At 65.0% G+C, this 14,923-nt stretch overlaps 5 protein-coding genes across 5 annotated transcripts in view; 4 read left to right on the top strand and 1 right to left on the bottom strand.

The window, feature by feature from the left end:
- Positions 1-422: 422 nt before the first annotated feature.
- Positions 423-1,076, top strand: EMIHUDRAFT_43403 (hypothetical protein; the record flags this gene model as incomplete). The annotated part of the gene is made up of 1 exon (XM_005791625.1): positions 423-1,076. A coding segment is annotated over one exon (654 nt), but the record flags the coding sequence as incomplete, so codon positions are not given.
- A 905-nt stretch (positions 1,077-1,981) lies between these two features.
- On the top strand, positions 1,982-3,908 carry EMIHUDRAFT_417487 (hypothetical protein). The gene is made up of 6 exons (XM_005791626.1): positions 1,982-2,082; positions 2,163-2,348; positions 2,416-2,580; positions 2,663-2,713; positions 2,856-3,168; positions 3,244-3,908. Exons 2-6 carry the CDS (start codon positions 2,229-2,231, stop codon positions 3,636-3,638), a joined length of 1,044 nt encoding a protein of 347 aa, XP_005791683.1. The 5' UTR covers positions 1,982-2,082; positions 2,163-2,228; the 3' UTR covers positions 3,639-3,908.
- On the bottom strand, positions 3,887-6,847 carry EMIHUDRAFT_454484 (hypothetical protein; the record flags this gene model as incomplete). The annotated part of the gene is made up of 5 exons (XM_005791627.1): positions 3,887-4,177; positions 4,259-5,081; positions 5,228-5,971; positions 6,048-6,209; positions 6,842-6,847. The coding sequence occupies 5 exons, from the start codon at positions 6,845-6,847 to the stop codon at positions 4,083-4,085; spliced, it is 1,830 nt and encodes a 609-aa protein (XP_005791684.1). The 3' UTR covers positions 3,887-4,082.
- A 1,544-nt stretch (positions 6,848-8,391) lies between these two features.
- Positions 8,392-10,231, top strand: EMIHUDRAFT_417491 (hypothetical protein). The gene is made up of 3 exons (XM_005791628.1): positions 8,392-8,762; positions 9,269-9,604; positions 9,760-10,231. The coding sequence occupies exons 1-3, from the start codon at positions 8,422-8,424 to the stop codon at positions 9,869-9,871; spliced, it is 789 nt and encodes a 262-aa protein (XP_005791685.1). The 5' UTR covers positions 8,392-8,421; the 3' UTR covers positions 9,872-10,231.
- Positions 10,232-13,697: 3,466 nt separating this feature from the next.
- The window catches only part of EMIHUDRAFT_454486 (hypothetical protein), a gene marked incomplete at its 5' end in the record, with an annotated part of 2,429 nt that continues 1,203 nt past the window's right edge, over positions 13,698-14,923 (top strand). The window contains 3 exons of the mRNA XM_005791629.1: positions 13,698-14,315; positions 14,571-14,671; positions 14,855-14,877. Coding sequence (XP_005791686.1) covers positions 13,698-14,315; positions 14,571-14,671; positions 14,855-14,877 — 742 coding nt within the window. The remainder of the gene's footprint in view (positions 14,316-14,570; positions 14,672-14,854; positions 14,878-14,923) is intronic.

The following is a 14,923-nucleotide window of genomic DNA, read 5'->3' on the forward strand; positions in this document are numbered from 1 at the left end:
CGAGAGAAAAGAGGATAACGAAGATGAATGAGAGGAAAGAAAAAAGAGAAAGGGGAGGGGGAAAAAAGGGAAGGAAAGAAGAGCGAACCGGTGGAGACAATAGTGAGACAAGTGAAACAGATAAAGGCAAGAAGGGAAAAAAGAAGAAGAAGGGTACATAAAGAGAAAACAGGGAGTAGGAAAGAAAAAGAAGAGAGGGAAGAGGGAGAACAAAAGGGAGAAGAAAATGAATAGTAAAAAGAAAGGGCGGTTAAGAGAAGAAAAAAGAGGAATATAACCATGTCACACTCGCCCACCTAGGGAGGCTCGCCATCCCGACCCACCCCTCCCCTCGCCGCCAGGTCCTCTTCGTATCCAGCACCAAGCGCTCCGCCTCCTTCTCCGTGCCCGCCGAGGCGCTCGACGGCTTCAAGTTCGACGACCACTTCGTCTGGCTCCGGCCGCTCGGCTCCGGCTCCTTCTCGGACGTGTACGCCGTCCAGCACAAGATGCGGCCCGCAGAGTACTACGCCATCAAGCGGTCCAAGCGCGAGTTCCGGTCGCGCGGCGAGCGGGCAGAGTACCTGCGCGAGGTGCAGCTCGCAAACTCGATGCCCGCGCACGCCAACGTGGTCGAGTACCACCGCGCGTGGCAGGACGCGTCCTTCTTCTACGTGCAGATGGAGCTCTGCCCCGGAGGGACGCTCGGCCAGCTGCTGCTGCGCGAGGGCGGCGCGCTCGCGTGCGTGGCTGGCGAGGCGCGGGTGTGGGAGCTCGTGCGCCACGTCGCGCGCGGCCTCTCGCACATCCACGCGCACGGCGTGATCCACTGCGACATCAAGCCGGACAACATCCTGCTGTCGTCGGACGGCGTCTTCAAGATCGGGGACCTCGGCCAGGCGGCGGCGCTCAAGGCGTGGAACGAGCAGGAGGGGGACGCAAAGTACCTCTCGCGCGACCTGCTCGAGTCGAAGCCCTCCACCGCCGCGGACATCTTCTCCTTCGGCATGGTGCTGTACGAGGTGCGGACAGCAGAGAGCCTGCCTGGCTCGGGGCCGCGCTGGGACGAGCTGCGGTCGGGGTCGGTGCCGCCGCCGGCCGACTGCGGCGCCGAGATGGGGCGCCTGCTGCGGAGCATGATGAGCCCGCAGCCAGAGGCGCGCCCCTCCGCCGACGGCATCCTTGATTCGTGCTGTGCGGCCGCCGCCGCCGCCGCCGCAGACCGGTGCGTAGCGGCGGCGATGGGATAGGGCTCCGTTTGGAGCCACTCACACTGGCGGGAGGCGTCCGATCGAGCAGCGACAGGCGAGCCGTTGTGCCGCAGGAGTAAGGAGTGCAGTATGGCAGAGAGAGATGAGAGAGAGACCCGCGCGCGGCACCGGAACCGGGGGAGTGCTGCTGCTGCAAGAGAGAGCGAGCGTGACCCATATTTAACTGGCAGTGTCCTCCTCAACGGCAATAGCCACTTCATCTGTTGAGGGCAAATAGAAATACGCGGATAGAGAAATACCCATCGCTCTCCGTACGTGAACAAAAAAAGCGCCGCTTTGTCCTTTGATTGGCCTTGCGTAGAGACCTCGAGAGACGAAGGCCGCTCCTCCCCGGAGGCCCCTAGTCAAGAATTGACTTCAGTTGGCGGGAATAAATAAATCAGAAATAAATAAATAAACCGGACATCCCAAGCTAGGGCTGGGTCGAGGACAGACACGTCCCCACCTTTGCAGGATTTTGCAAAAGCGAGGGGGGAGGGCGCATCGCGGCGCGGAGAGGGCTGGGCACGGGCACAGGGGATCTAAATAAATCAGAGCGGCTTATGATTTCTTTCCCCTCATCACCGCTACTCAAGGCGGCGAAGCAGCGCGGCGAAGGATATCCACCTCGAGAACCTCGAGAACACACCACTTGCGCGGTTGTATGTGCGCATTTCTCCTCCTCGTTCCGCTCCTCTCCGGCCTCGTGGCGAATGCACGAGTCAAAGACCAGCGCATCCCGGTGACTGTGCTTACCGGTTTCCTCGGCAGTGGTAAGACGACCCTGCTCAACCACCTCCTCACGAAACAGCACGGCAAGCGGCTCGCTGTAATCGAGAACGAGTTTGGAGAGGCGCGCACACGCCTGGTCGCTGATGCCAGCGGGCGCCGAGCCCGCACGTGGTCACCGCGCTTGCCTCCCTCTCACCCAAGGTTGGTATCGACGACGCGCTGCTTGGGAAGAACGCCCGCGAGGAGGCTGAGCCTGAGATCATCGAGATGATGAACGGCTGCATCTGCTGCACCGTCCGGCAGGACCTCATTGTCGTGCTCAAGCGGATCTCGGAGAGGGTGAGCTCCGGCAAGCTCAACATCGACGCCGTCGTGATCGAGACGACGGTGTGCCTGTCTTGCAGCCGCCACGTCCTGTGCCAGCATTACGACCCCTCGGTGACTGCCACTGCAGGGGATGGCGGACCCTGCGCCGGTCGCCCAGACCTTCTTTGTCGACGAGTCGGTGCAGGAGTGCTTTCGGCTCGACGGGATCGTGACCCTCGTCGACGCCAAGCACATCGAGCAGCACCTCGACGAGGAGAAGGCCGAGGGCGCCGAGAACGAGGCGGTGGAGCAGGTGCTGCCCTCGCCGACCGGGCCCTGCTCCACAAGTCGGACCTGTTCACGCCTCGCGCCTCACGCCGCATCCCTTCTCACAGGTCGCCTTCGCGGACCGGCTGCTGCTCAACAAGGTGGACCTGGTCGACGAGGGCAATTAATTACATAGCTGAGATCTAATTAATTAATTACCGGCTGCTGCTCAACAAGGTGGACTTGGTCGACGAGGCGGCTCGAGCCGAGGCGGCGGCTGCCTGGAACATTCCCTGACCCTGCCGGGACACTGTCCTTTAGGCGGAGCTCGCGAGGGTGGAGGGGCGGCTGCGCGCCATCAACTCGTTTGCGCCCATCCAGCGCTGCCAGCAGTCGCAGGTGGCCGTCGGCGACGTGCTCGAGCTGCGCGCCTTCGACCTGCAGCGCACGCTCGAGATGGACGACGGCTTCCTCGACACGGACGCGGAGCACGAGCACGACGCGTCGGTCAGCTCGCTCGCCATCGTCCAGCCGGGCGAGGTCGACGCCGAGCTGCTCGAGGGATGGATCGGAGACCTGTTGCGCGACCGGGGCGCCGACATCTTCCGCACAAAGGGCATCCTCGCCATCGCGGGCGGGCGCCACGGAGCCGCCTCGACCTCACACCGCCCCTCCCTCGCTGAGGCTGCTGTGAGGCGTCTGTTCGTAGGCAGCCCGAAGAAGTGCGTCTTCCAGGGCGTGCACATGATCTTCAACAGCGCGCTCGGCGGCGAGTGGGCCGAGGGCGAGCCGCGCGAGTCGAGGCTCGTCTTCATCGGCAAGAAGTTGCAGCACGAGGAGCTGCGCGCCGGCTTCAGCGCCTGCCTCGCCACCCCGCAGCTCGACGCGCAGAGGCGCGCGGCGCTCCGCTTCGAGGTCGGGGCCCACGTCCAGTGCAAGGTCGCCCCGGACGAGTGGGCAAAGGGGCGGGTCGTCGCGCAGCTCTACAGGAACACGCCCGAGGAGGGGCGCGCAGGGGGCGTGTCGCCCTACCAGGTGGAGCTCGACGGAGGAGACCTCATCTTCGTCCCGCTCGACGACGACCAGGTCATCAGGAGGGCGTGAGGGCGAATCGCCCCGCTGCCAGGCAGGCGTCACGATGTTCCGAGGGCCTCGCATGGGGGAGCGGCATCGCTTGGCGTGCGCGGTATAGAGGTGACCGGAACGTCGTGCCACACGCACACCACAGACATACACGCAACACGCTCACCCTCGCGTCAAAGTGCCTCTGTGCTCTGCATGGACTCACACACGTTACAGAGGATACTCCTGGATAGCGTCTGAGGTCTGTGTGCGAGACGAGGGGATACGTGTTGAAAAAATCGCATGAGGTATGCTAAAATCTAAAACGCGACCCTCACCCATGCGCACGCGACAGCCGACAGCGCACACGCCCCCTCGGCCATGCACACAAGCCGGTGTCCGCGAGACCGACACACTCTGACCGCCCGCCGCGGCACACCATATAAGCACAACCACACAGTCCACCTCGCGCGAACGCACCTCTCCTCACGACGTCGGCGTGGCGAGAGGCACGGGCTGCTCCTGCGCCAGCAGCCCGTCGCTCGCCCAGCCGGCCGTGAAGGCAACCAGCCGTTCGCAATCTAGCGGGAGGGGAGAGCGCACGGCGGCGGCGGCGGCGGCGGCGGTGCCGCCCAAGCTGTCTCCCCACTCGCTCTCGCCACCCTCGGCGAGGCTCGACGCCTTGCGGACCCACTGCGCCGACCCCCCCTGCTGCAGCAGCAGCATCCGCGTCATCAGCGAGTAGGGAGACCTCGTGGCGAGATCGTGGCTCTGCCTCCGCCGCTGCGCAGGCGCGGCGCTGTGCCGGCCCCGGCTCAAGTCGTGGGATCTGCGGCGCGGGCTGCGCGGCTTTGGCGACGGCGCCAGCCCTGGCGCGCGGCGGAGCGGGCTGCCCTCCTCGCCGCTCCCCTCTTCGCCCCCCACCGCCGGCGGCGGCTGCTGCTGCTGCGGGACCGGCACCGGCACCGCCCGCTCGGTGCCCCTCCCGCTCAGCTCCTCAGCCTGCTCCTCGGCTTGCTGCTCGGCTTGCTCCTCGCTGCAGCCGCCCACCTCTCCGGCCGCGCCAGGCGTCGTCGGCTGCAGCGAGAGCGGGTCGAGGCGGCGCCACGCCCCTGGCGCCTCCCACGCCACGTCTCGCAGCCACTCGTGCGCGCGGACGGCCTGCGAGCCGGCGGCCGCCCCGTCCGCTGGCGAGCCGAGGCGGGTCGCCGGGTTGCGCCGCAGCAGCCGCTTGGCGAAAGAAAGGAGCGGCGGCGGGAGAGACGCGTCGTAGCAGACGCGGAACGCGGGGTTCCCGATGTTGCGGTAGAGCTGCAGCACGTCGTCGACGGCGCCGCGGTCGGAGAAGGGCGTGTGTCCGTGCGTCATCTCGTACACAAGCACGCCCACAGCCCACCAGTCGACTGGCGGCCCGTGCCCCTGCATCGCAACCATCTCTGGCGCCAGGTACTCGGGCGTGCCGCAGAGCGTGCGAGACGAAGCCGCCTAGAGGAGGGGGTGCCGACAGGGCTCCGGGAGGGCGCTCGAGGGCCATCCCACGCCGAGCGCGCGCGGCTCGCCTCCGCTCCCTCCCCGCCCCCCTCTCCCCGCCCTCCCTCGCCGCGCCACCGCTTGGCGAGCCCAAAGTCGACGAGCTTGAGCAGGCCGCGCCCGTCGACCACGAGGTTGTCCGGCTTGAGGTCGCGGTACATCACCCCCTGCTCGTGCAGGTAGCCGATCGCAGACACGACGCAGACAGCATAGGTCCGCGCAACCTCGTCCGGCAGCCTGCCGCGCCGCCGGCAGCCTCCGGGCGGAGGACACCCCTCCTGCGCGCGGCGCAGGCGGGCGAGGAGCGAGCCGAGGTCGCCGCCCATGCACGCCTCCGTCATCAGGTACGTCTTGCCGTTCCGCACGTCGAAGTGCGACCCAAACGAGCGGACGATGAAGTCGTGCCGCGAGCGGGTGATGAGCTCCGCCTCCGTCCGCGGGTCGCTGCAGGTGGCCTCGCCGCCCTCGTCGCGCGAAGAGACCTTGAGTGCGAAGCGGCCACCGTGCGTCCAGCTGCCGCCGCCGAGCGCGAGGGCGCTGCTCCCGGGAGCACGGCTCGCAGAGCGCTCGTCAGCGCAGCAGCGGTCGCCGCGGCACCTGTTACCGAGCTCGCCCGAGCCGCACACGATGCAGCCGCCGCAGCACGCCTCCCCGCCAGCACTCCCAGCGGTCCTCGCACACGCAGCAGCAGCAGCAGCATCACCACCGACGGTGCCGCCGACGGTGCCGAGAAGCCACACCGTCCCGGAAGCGCCGTTGCCGAGCACCTTGAGGAAGCCGGCGACGGGCGAGGGAGCGTACTCGTCGGTGTCCTCCAGCAGGCATAGGGGGTCCGCCGGCGAGTCCTGCGGCCAGGCCATTCAAACGGAGAGGGGACGGCAACTAGGATGGAGAGGGGACGGCGGCCAGGATGCGCAGGACCTTGGTCTCAACTGTGTGCTGCGCCGAAGGGAGCATCAAGGAGCGATGCGATACCCTAGTACCAACCTTTTTCTCTCCATCTCGCTTTGCTGGTAGGACGATCGCCGCAAACCCTGTGGTCAGCTCGATCATATTTTTTGTAGGCACCAGAACGCCAAAAAACTAGTATGTCTTCGAGGGAAAAGTAAATCCGAGCAAACCCGCGGCCGCAATGAATTAAAATGCGTGCCGTCCTCCCATCCCTCCCTTGGGTTGTCTGTTTTCTTTCTTTCTTTCTTTGAATTAAAATGGGCGGTTTTCGAGGGGAATCTGGAGAATCTGGGAATCTGCTCACGGATCCCCACCTCATCGAGTGGTATTGCTAAAAATCTCCTCATCGCAAACAAACCCTGTCAGCAGTTCACGGGTATGTTCGTAAGAGCTACATACATCGAAAATCTCTCTCCAAGACATATTTTCAATGTACGTACTTTTAGCTTACTGGGACAAAAGGGAGAAAGAAAAAGGGAGAGGGGGTTGTGTTCTTTCTCTAGGCCCCTAAGGGCCCTACGCGCGGCGTGAGAGCTCGGTGCTCGGAAGCGAGCTTTGCACGGCGATCGAGGATGGCGCGGTTCACCCCCTCCTCACCGAAGCGATGGAGATTGCGTTCCGCGTGGTGTGACACAAATGAGAACAAAACAAACTAAATAAATAACAAATGAGCAACAAAGTTTGGTATTGCTAAAAATCTCTCTCTCAAATGAGAGGCGGGAGTGGGGAGGGTACGCGGTGCTGTCAATGTATGTGGCTCTTACGTACATTCCCGGAGGTGGACTGCTGACAATTTTGTTTCTACCCGGTAGTTTTTCAAGGTGCTCTACAAGTTAGGCACAAAAGATAACAAAACAAAACGAGAGAGAGATACAGCCATTTAGGATTTCTAGACGATCACTGAGAAGAAAGAAGACAGCTGCCCAGCTTCGGCTGAGGGCTGACAAGCTGCCGAGCCCAAATCACTGTGACAGTCGTGATTTCTTGTTGGTTTTCTAAAATCTCTCTCTCTCACTGAGTAGGCCAAAATCCCCACTGGGCCGGGAGCAACCTTAACTTAAGTTAAAAGAAAGAAAAAAGACCACCCAAACGAGGGATAGGGGAGGAGGACAGGGTTAACTTAAGTCGAGGTCGTGCTTTTTCTTTGGTGAGCCTGTGTGTGTGCCAGTCCGCGCCAGTCTGCGCCCTTGTCGTGCCAGTGTGCTGTGAGAGAGATTTATCTTAAGAATTCTTCTCCTAACCTTGGGTCGCCGCGCGCCAAGAAGCTCACGATGCCCGACCCTCCTGCGCTGCCGCTGGACGTCGGACCCGCCGCCGGCGACGCGCGCTCCACCAGTCCCGGGGCGCAGCACGCCTACGTGCAGTCGCAGAGCCACCTGCTCAAGGCGACGAGCGACAACCCGCTGCCGACGGCGGTGCCGCCGCCGATAGCGGCGGTCGCCGGCCTGCTCGGCGTGCGCCACGTCCTCTGCCTCATCGGGCTTCCCGAGCGAGGCAAGCCCTTCATCGCCCAGCGTCTCTCCAAGTACCTCTCCTTCTTCCACGGCGCAGAGGTGAAGCTCTTCGACGTAAACGAGGTGATGGACCGAGCCGGCGGGCCGCCCGGCTCGGACCACAACGCCATGTTCATGTTCGAGGAGATAAAGGCCTTCATGAACGCGACGTCGTCCGCCGCGGACCGCAACATGACGGTGCCTCGGGCGGGCAGCGGGAGGTCCGCCCCTGCGAGCAGCTCGAGCCCTCCGTCGCCAGAGGTGCGGCCGGTGGTGGTGCGGGAGGGGTCGGCCGAGGTGCAGCTGGCGGAGAGCCTGGCCACGCACGGCGAGGAGGAGCTGCTCGTCCACCCGAGCGACCGCCGGCGGAAGAACGTCGACTCGGGCAAGGTTGCGATCCTCTTCGCCAACGACACCTTTGCGTGCTTCAAGGAGCAGCGCCGGAGCCGCCGCCACGGACACAGCAGCACGGTGAGCCTGCTGACCCGCCGCGTGGCTCTGCCCTGCAGGAGAAGTGGTCGGGCACGTCCAAGGAGCGGCGGAGGTGGGCGTCCGAGACGCTCGCAAAGGACCGCGCCCTCGGCGCCAAGCTCATCTTCATCGAGGTGATTGTCGACCGCGCAGACATCCTCGAGGCCAACCTGCGGGCGCGCGAGCGGGCGAAGAACGGCCCCACCGCATCGCGCGAGTCGGCGGGTCCGGCGATGTACGAGGACGAGCTGCCGGACGAGTGCCTGCGTGAGTTTGAGGACCGCGCGCGCCGCTTCCAGCGCATCTACGTGTCGATGCAGGAGGATAGTTAATCAGTATTAGTAATATTAAAAATCAATAATGAGCGCATCTTCGTGTCGATGCAGGAGGACGGCTCCGAGGACGACCTCTCGTACATCAAGCTCATCAACTACGGAGACAAGGTTGTGACGAACCGGATGCACGGCTACCTGCGGATGCGAATCGCCCAGTTCCTCTCGGTGATCCACCCGACGCCGCACGTCATCTACCTCTCCCGCCACGGCCAGTCTGAGTACAACGTCCTCGGGAAGCTCGGCGGCAACCCGCCCCTCTCCCCCGCGGGCCAAGAGTACGCGCGCAGGCCCGCGCAGCCGCTGCAGCTCTCTCGGTGGCACGCGACTCGCGCCGCAGCTCTCTCTCTCTCTCTCCCGGACGCCGCCTCTGTAGGCTCGCGCAGTGGGTGCCGCGCCACATCTTCTACCAGCACGGCGTGCTGACAAAATGCCGCCTCTGGCGCGCATCCGCTCCTGCGCCGCGCCGCCCTCCCCCCTCCACCGCAGGACCTCCTCCCTCCAGCGCACCATTCTCACCGCCACCCACATCCCGCACCCGATCGTGCCCGCCTCCTCCTTCGACAGCCCGGACGGCCTCCCCTCGCCGCCCGCCAAACGCAGCGCCCCGCTGGAAGCGGCGGCGACGCCTCTAGCAGCCTCCCGTGTAGGCCTCAGCTCGCCGCCCCGCCGCGGCTCGCACGAGACGGACGCCGCAACGCCCTCGGGCGGCACGCCGTCCCACCGCTTCCGCTCTCGGCAACGCTCGCGCCAGCTGCCGCCGCGCTACCTGCAGGGCGACGAGGGGGTGCTGAATGAGCCGGTGTGGGAGCAAATGTCGCGCGTCCTGTGTCCCGAGCCGCGCTGGGGAGGGGCGCGGCAAGGCCGCAGCCGGCGCCGCGGTCGCGCCGTATAGGTCGCCGCGCGTGTACCGCAACCTCGACGAGATCTTCGCGGGCGAGTACGAGGGGATGACGTACGAGGAGATCAAGAAGATTGCGCCGAGCGAGGCGACACTCCGCTCGATGGACAAGATCGGGTACCGCTACCCGCGCGGCGAGTCGTACTTCGACATCCTCGCGCGGCTCGACCCGCTCGTGCACGAGCTCGAGTCGTACCACGAGCCGCTGCTGCTCGTCTCGCACCAGGCCGTGCTGCGGCTGCTCTACTCGTACCTGATGGGCAAGCCGCGCCACCAGGCGCCGAAGGTCGAGATCCCGCTCCACACCGTCATCCGAATCACGTACGACGGGTGCGCGACCTAGCCCTGGTAGGAGAGTGCGAAGGAGGGGCGCCCCCGTCGCCGCCGCCCTCGCCGCCGCCGCCCTCGTCACCGCCCTCGCCGCCGCCGCCCTCGTCACCGCCCTCGCCGCCGCCCTCTCTGAGCCGGCGAGCGGGTGTGCGCAGGTGGAACCCGCCGTACGAGGAGCGGTTCGTGCTCGGCCCAACCGCCAAGGGCATCCGCAACGACGGCACCATCGACGAGGGCGTCCTCGAGGACGGACAGACCAACCTCTGACGGGAGAGGGACGGGAGAGGGCGGCGCTGCTAGGCTTGGGCGAGGGGGCCGGCGGAGATAGGGTTCTCGAGCGCGGTTTCGGGTGACGGTGCCCTCGGGCGGCGGGACGGGGACGGGCCGCTTTCTCTACGGCTCAGCTCGGCCAAGGAAGATCAGAGAGACATAAGCGAGGATGAGGAGGAAGACAAAGGTGGATTTGCTGCTTCATCGTGTGCGGTGTCGCCGGACGCCGCGCGATTCCCAGACACATGTACATGTTTGTTGTCGTGTGGTCACTGTTGTGTATTATGAGAGCCATCGAAAGTAGCGAGTTGGCGGTGTGGTGCGCGCGGTTTATGTTCACACCTCTACACTCTAGCTAAAATTCGGTTCCGACTCTGTCGCACGCGAGCGAGAGCGAGCACCTCGCAGCTCGCACCTGCGAAGCAGGCTGAATCGCAGCGCCTCATACTCCCCCCGCTCGACGGCCAGCCGCACGCGCACCACCACGTCCTCGCGTGCTTCGGAACGGCAATGCGCGCGTACGAGCAGGCTGGCGGGTGCGGCCGGTCCGACCAGGCTGTGGTTCGCGGGACCAACCAGCGAGCCACCCACCTCGACTCGCAGGCCGTCCGGCGGGTCGATGCGGACCTCAGGCCGTCCGACCCAAACGGGCAGCTCCGACGCCACCACAAACCAAACGTCCCCGCTCGCGCCGCCGGCCAGCGGCTCGCCGCCGCGCCATCGCCAGGCGCGCCGTGCCGCACCGTGCCTGGCGACGTCGTCGCTGCCACAGCCGGTGCCGACCGAGAGGCTGCGGAAGAAGCGCCGCCGTGCGGGCGGGCAGGTGGGAAGGGCAAGGTCGAGGGCGAGCGAGCAGCCGTCCGGCTCGAGCCAAGCGGCTGTCACGCGGCCGTGCTCGGGCGGTGCCGTCGAGGCGACGGGCACTGGTGGTGGTGGTGGTGGGGCGGCGGCCGCGGCGACGCAGCCGCCAGCACAGCAGATGCGCACGACGGTGTGCTTGAGCCGCACATCGCCACGAGGGTGGTGCGGGCAGGTGTCGCGCGGGAAGGGGAAGGTTGGCTTGACACGCGCCGACGGGCGCGTGTCGGCCGAGGTTGCGACGCCGAGCCGCATCTCGAAGCGATCCGAGCCGACTCTCTCGAATGAGATGACGCGGTCGTAGAGCGTGCGCCAGCCGCTCCGCCGGTCGCCGTGAGATGCCGGCGGGGCACCTGGACGCGCCTCCTCAATCGCAAAGCCAAAGAGGAGGCGCATGCCGGCTGGGGTTGCCTCAACGCCGCCCTCTGCGAGCTCCCGCGCGCCCGCCGCGGCCTCGCTCCCGACCCCGACGGCGAAGCGGTGCTCGCGGAAGCCAAGCTCCGAGAAGTCGTGCTCCCACACCCGGCCGCGGGCGCCGCGTGACGCGACGACGAGGCTGTGTGCGAGGCTCCGCATCCGCTCGCCGGAGAGGTGGTGGAAGGAGAGGGGCGCGTGCTCCTGCGCCGAGGTGTGGAACCACAGCCCGCGCCTCTCGCGTAGCAGCGAGGCGCCAGCCCACACAAAGTACTCTGGCGGCTCCGTGTGCAGCCCGCGGTAGTCTCGCACCGGGATCTGCGTGTTGAGTGTCAAGCTGAGGCACTTGCCCACGCGCATGTCGCCTGCCCAGCCGGTGTACTCGGCCTCGCAGCCGTCGATCCTCGGCCGCATGCGCAATAGCGCCGGCCAGCTCAGCACGTACCCTGCGCCGCCGAGAGCGACCGTGCCTCGTTCGCCGCTTATGATGTAGAGTTTGTTGTAGAGATTTCACGTTGTAGAGCGCCTCTACATCGCTCTACAACGGAGGCGCTTCGTCCCGCGGCGGATGTAGAGCTCTACAGCTCTACAGCGCTCTACATCTCTACAGCTCTACAGCGCTCTACACTCTACATCCTCTACACCCTCCCTCAGGCCTCCTACTGGCTGGTTGCGTGCGCTCTCCTACCGGTACGTAGTTCTCCTGCTCCTGACAAAAGGGACAGCGACAGGCTGCAGCACGGTGGACTCCTACACCAGCGACCTTCCTCCAGCTTCTCACTGGCAGCCTCTCACTCAGCTCTCTCTCACTACCACGCACGGGCACACCCACACTGAATGCGGAAAGAGGCGGCCGAGGCGCTCGCCGTGGGGTGGCTGGCAGGGGCGGTGGTAGGAGTCTCCCCTCTGTGGGCTTCGCTAAAGAAAGGTGCGGCCTGAGCGTGTCCTCGCCGTTGAGGTCTTGCTTGAGGAGAGAGAGAGAGAGAGAGAGAGAGAGAGAGAGAGAGAGAGAGAGAGAGAGAGAGAGAGAGAGAGAGAGAGAGAGAGAGAGAGAGAGAGACGCACCTGAGAGAGACTGGGAAAGAGAGAGGAGAGAGAGAGAGAGAGAGAGAGAGAGAGAGAGAGAGAGAGAGAGAGAGAGAGAGAGAGAGAGAGAGAGAGAGAGAGAGAGAGAGAGAGAGAGCGACATCGGTTCTGTTGCGTGTTGGCTGGTGTGAGTGAGTATTCTTGATACGAAACCACGACGACACACACCAGTCGACTCGCATCGGTTTTGCCTCCATGAACGGCGGAGCTATTCTCGCGCCCACACCACACCTGGCTCCAACGTGGACACGCCCATAGCTGGGGACACTACTAGGTCACGCATGGCATCAGAAGTTTTATCTCTGGGCCCCGAAAGGCATCTCTAGCAGTGTCGTTACGCATGCCCCCTCCCATCCTGGGCGCATGCGCCTCACGTCTCGCCAGAGCATAAGCCCTTGGCGTGTGGCGAGACGAGTTTTTCTCCATCGCAGCGAGCAGCAAGCCGCCCCCCGCAAACAGCCGGAGGCATCGCCACGGCACTGGCTGCGCCGCGCTCCCGCACCCGTCGACGAAGCTCCCCCCGCGGAAGACCGCGCGTAGCGACGCCTTGTCGATCGAGATGGGCGCGCCTGAAGCTCGCCCACCTACTGCCCCTGAGAGTTGGTTACGAGTGGGATCAGCTCCCCCCCTTGGGATCAAAGCTTCCACGACCTCGCACCCAACATCTCAGGCGGGATCAGAAGGGGACTCCACACCGGACACCGCCCGGGCACAGCCCCCCTACCCGTCGGATCGCACAGGGCCCCCTAGGAGCAGCCCACACACAATCTCGCATCGGCAGATTGCGCCTGAGTCAGGCAGACAGCAGACAAGGAGAGGAGAGAGGAGAGAGAGAGAGAGAGGAGAGAGGAGAGGGTGAGGGTGTGTGCACACGTGTGGAGCAGGGAGGGTGTCTGTGGTGGGCTATAGTCATACTACGTGGTTAAAACCACGCGCCCCTCAGGAGCTAAGGTAGAGAGGAGCGTCCCAGACGCCTCGGTGCCTCCCACCGGCGTGAAGACCATCCGGATCTGCCTGCCTCGCCTCCGGCGATACAGTCCCCGCGATGGCCCACGGTCCTCCGTCGCCAGGTCGAACCCCCTGCCTCCCGGTTGAACCCCCAGTCCTTGTAGTCCATCATGGCGGCGCCGTTGCATGCAGCGACTCTGCTCACGTGCCACGACTGCTTTGACTGACTTATGAGTGCTGATGGATGATCTCCGACAACCCAAAACCAAAATGAAAATGCGGAGTGGCCCCACTTTGGCGTGCAGATCCTGCGTCTCTCACTGCCCGAACAACAGAGGCGGGTCCGCCGCAGGTCCCCCACTAGTGCGGGAAAAGAACTATCGGTCGGCGAGGAAGGGGCGTGACGTGACCGAATCAGAAGGCTGTTGGTGTGCGGGAAAAGAACTATCGGTCGGCGAGGAAGGGGCGTGACGTGACCGAATCAGAATCAACCCAACTGAATCGCAAGGGCTCGACAATGTCTTCCCAGACCGTCGTGGAGACGCCCTCGACCGAGACGCTTCTAGGGTGCGAGTCGGAGGAGCCGGCGCCGCGGTACCCGCCATCCAAGGAGAGGAGCCTCACGGATCTGCTGCGCCGCGAGTACGAGCTTGCCACGAGCGCGCGTCCGATTCACCCGCCCGATACCGCCGCCAAGATTGCGCAGGGCTTCCCGGCGCCGGCGCCGTTCTGGGTCGGTCTGCGGCCCTTCATCCTTCTGATGCCCTTCACTGGCGTCGGCCCGGCCGTCTTTCTCATGTCGCACGGCAGCGCCGCGTACATCTGCTGCGCAGCGCTCCTGTACGCCTACCTCGCCTTTTCGGGCTACCGGATGGGGCGCGGCGACCTGGCGCTGGCGTTCGGTCGCACCAGCAGTGACGTGCACTCGTACGCCGGCAGCCCCAACGTGATCCAGTACCTGATGCTCATGATCTGGCTGCCCGTCTGGTTCACCTCCCTCTCGTGCATCTTCAGCAGCGCGATTGTCCCAAAGCCGCTGCTGGCTGTCGCCGCCTTCTGGGGCGCCCTCTTCTTCAAGAACGGCGTGTGCATGTCGGTGGTCCTTCACCGGTACGCGTCCCACGCGGCCTTCAAGGTCGGCCCAGCCACCTCGCTGCTGCTCGGCTGCCTCGGCTGCTTTGCGTACCAAGGTGCCCTGCCCTGCCCTGCCCTGCCCCGCCCTGACGTGCACCTCTGGCCACCACCCGAGCTGCCTGGCCCGCACGCTCCGCGCCCTCTCCGCCCGCCCCGGCGCGCCCCGGCACGCTCACGCCGCATCCACCGACGCGTCCACGCCGCGCCCGCAGGCGGCCCGCTCTGGTGGGGGTCGCGCCACCGCTCGCACCACAAGTACTGCGACACGACGGCGCGCGACCCGCACTCGCCGGCGCTCATGGGCGTGATCAACGCCTTCACCTTCTTCCTCTCCGGCGCCACCTTCGACGACGTGAGGTCGGTGCAGGCCGTCGACGAGCAGTACGTGCCTCACCACATCGACACGCCGGGCGCGCGCAGCCTGCCCCCCCTATTTACAATATCCGAGATGATTAACTCACTATCCTTAGACGCTTTAATCCCCCTACCGCTCTCATTCATCCCGCGTGTTGCAAACTTCCATTTGGCGCTCCGCCGTAGCTACTATGGCGAGACTCTGTGCTGTCGCTCTGGCATAAAGATTCTTATCACCTTGTCTTCTCTCGCCCT

Source organism: Emiliania huxleyi (assembly GCF_000372725.1).
Source record: "Emiliania huxleyi CCMP1516 unplaced genomic scaffold EMIHUscaffold_111, whole genome shotgun sequence".
NCBI lineage: Eukaryota > Haptophyta > Isochrysidales > Noelaerhabdaceae > Emiliania > Emiliania huxleyi.